The 2,478-nt window shown below is 41.6% G+C and overlaps 2 protein-coding genes across 2 annotated transcripts in view; one reads left to right on the top strand and one right to left on the bottom strand.

Moving 5' to 3' along the window:
- The window catches only part of LOC106815339 (lanC-like protein 3), an 18,979-nt gene that overhangs the window by 10,500 nt on the left and 6,001 nt on the right, over positions 1-2,478 (top strand). Inside the window, exon 4 of the mRNA XM_014819784.1 lies at positions 1,431-1,478. Within this exon, the coding sequence (XP_014675270.1) occupies positions 1,431-1,478 (48 nt within the window). The remainder of the gene's footprint in view (positions 1-1,430; positions 1,479-2,478) is intronic.
- Positions 1-2,478, bottom strand: part of LOC106815343 (sugar transporter SWEET1-like) — a 20,433-nt gene that overhangs the window by 16,649 nt on the left and 1,306 nt on the right. The window lies entirely within an intron of this gene.

Raw genomic sequence — 2,478 nt, 5'->3', positions numbered from 1 at the left:
GTTGTTTTCGTGTGTCTGAGGAGAGTTAGGGTTAGGGTGCACCGAGCGTTTCCTACGAGCGTTAAGGGGATATCTGTCTTCTGATGTGTATGCTCTGGATGGATGTATTGTAGAGCATTTTTAGCTCACATTGACATTGTGAAGATGAACTATTGCCATGGGGTGTCGTCCGTCGTACGTCCGTCCGTCCGTCAACATTTGGCTACGGTCAACGATAACTTGAGAACCATTTGACCCACATGTTTCAAATTGCATATAGTTGTTACTCCTATGGGAGAGATGTGAACGTCCTATTTTGGAGCACGCCAGTTGACATACTTTCGAGCCACGCCCACCTTTTGGCAAAAATGGAAATGGCCATGAGTCCGTTCAGGTTCAACGGATTTTGCTAATTTTTGGTATGTGAATGAATAAGCACTGGCCTCAAAACATTTTACACGGGTTTTTATATTTGTTTTAAATTATGCAAATTAGGTCGATTTTGCCAATTTCACTATGCATTTCAGTGTCTGCCTACGGTCAACTATAACTCGAGAACCGTTTGACCCACATGTCTAAAATTGCATACAGTTGTTACTCCTATGGGAGGGATTTGAACGACCTACTTTCGAGCCACGCTTACTTTTTGGCAAAAATGAAAATGGCCATTTAGATTCATTCGATTTGTTAAATTTACCTACCTACCTACCTACCTACCTAATCATACCTACGTGTAATATTGTGTTTTAGATTATTCGTTACAGTAATTTGACTGGAATATTTTATTGCTTTTATTTGCGCGATAATCGAAAACCAACATGACGATCATTTAGGTGTAGCGCCATCTCTCGCCCAGATTTCAGACTTTCAGATCTGAAACATTTATTTTCGCATCAAAACTAACCCTGAAACAAAACAGTCAAATTTCTATTAGTATAAAACAGGGAATAAGGACATTTGATCACATTTTGGTTCGTCATAAATGAAACACTTACCAAATTTTAAATATCATCTCCCTCTTCTATCACACCCAAGGTGAGCTATAGTGTCATTGACACTTTCATGGAGGTCTTCGTGTGTCTGTGGAGAGGATATTAGCGGAGGGTAGCTATACGTCACGTGACTCAGCCAGCGTTACATTATCTGTTATGTTGCTGTTTGTAAACCAGCAACAAACCATTATATCACTTTATCATTATATACAATCATTACGTATATTATATACAATCATACAATCATTATATCATATTACTTCAGCCAACATTAGTTAGGGTTTCGTATAAACACAAATAGTGTGATATGCAATTCGGGCAATAATCGGCGCCCTACATTTTTCAATGTGATATTGGTATATATGCATACTAGATCAACCAGCATTGATACAGTTCACCGTGAATTTTTCCTTACAAATCATTTACTTGAACTTAGCTGATGTTGGGAATCGCGCAGCAGTTCTAAGTCGGCATCAAGTGGAGTGCCTGTTTAATGCTATCATCAAGGTCTGGCACGCGGAGTATGCGAAACGAGAGCAATCGCCAAGATCCACTGATGTATGCCTACTAATACAGAAGTACACATAGGGTTATTACGCTAATTTCCAAAATTTATTGTAAAAGCAAATCTGCCGATGTTACAAAATTGTATATATGTGAATATCTTGCGATCTCTTTGAGAAATATATTTCAAGTGTCATGCCTAATGTGTTTCGGTATGGCTTCCAGCCTATAGGCTCTATGCCCCTGGGTAACTGCTTGGAACGTACCCTGCGGCTAGCGCTCGTATATATGGAATGTACCCCTGGTAAACTTATCTGATATGCTGTTAGGGTAGGTAGGGAGTAGGCGTGTAGGTGACTCCCTAGACTCGTGTAGCTGGATTAGGCGCAGGTACGGATTGCGTCATATTAGATCAGTACAGGTACCGTCTCGGTATAACTGACCGCTACCCAAAGGTACGTTCCGCAGTACCCTGTGCGGACATAGACCCTCTCAGCCTTCAGTATGTCCTAATATATAAAATGCTGGGTAATAGCAATGGCCACGTTGTCCGTCTTTACTACGTGCACATGCACATTGTAATTGTTTGTTATAGCGTGGCCCAGTGTAAAGGTGGTTCCCAAACTACGTGTTTGTTGGCGTCGTTACAAATCCTGTCTAATAGCCACGTTGTTTGTCTTTACTACGTGCATGTGTGCATTGTAATTGTGTGATGTTTATTGTTGTTGTCATTGTTGTTGTTGTTGTTGTTTGATGTTTGTTGTCGTCGTGGTTACAGGGCCCGCTCACGGTCTAGCGAGCATACTGCAGATGTTGCTCAGTTTCCCGGACTTGCTGAAGAAAGACGCGACGACGGAGAAGTACGTTAGAGACGCGACGGACTTTGTGCTGAGCCTGGGAACAACGGAACGGCAATTATCCGGCAGGGATGGAGAGGTGTGTGCGACGACTACGAACTCACTGTCTCTGAAATATACGTATATTTGCAGGGCGATTAGAAATG

This window comes from Priapulus caudatus, unplaced genomic scaffold, assembly GCF_000485595.1.
Source record: "Priapulus caudatus unplaced genomic scaffold, Priapulus_caudatus-5.0.1 Scaffold1093, whole genome shotgun sequence".
Taxonomy (NCBI): Eukaryota; Metazoa; Priapulida; class Priapulimorpha; order Priapulimorphida; family Priapulidae; genus Priapulus; species Priapulus caudatus.
The sequence above is the reverse complement of the archived record's forward strand: the minus strand, read 5'-3'. Positions and strand labels throughout refer to the sequence as shown.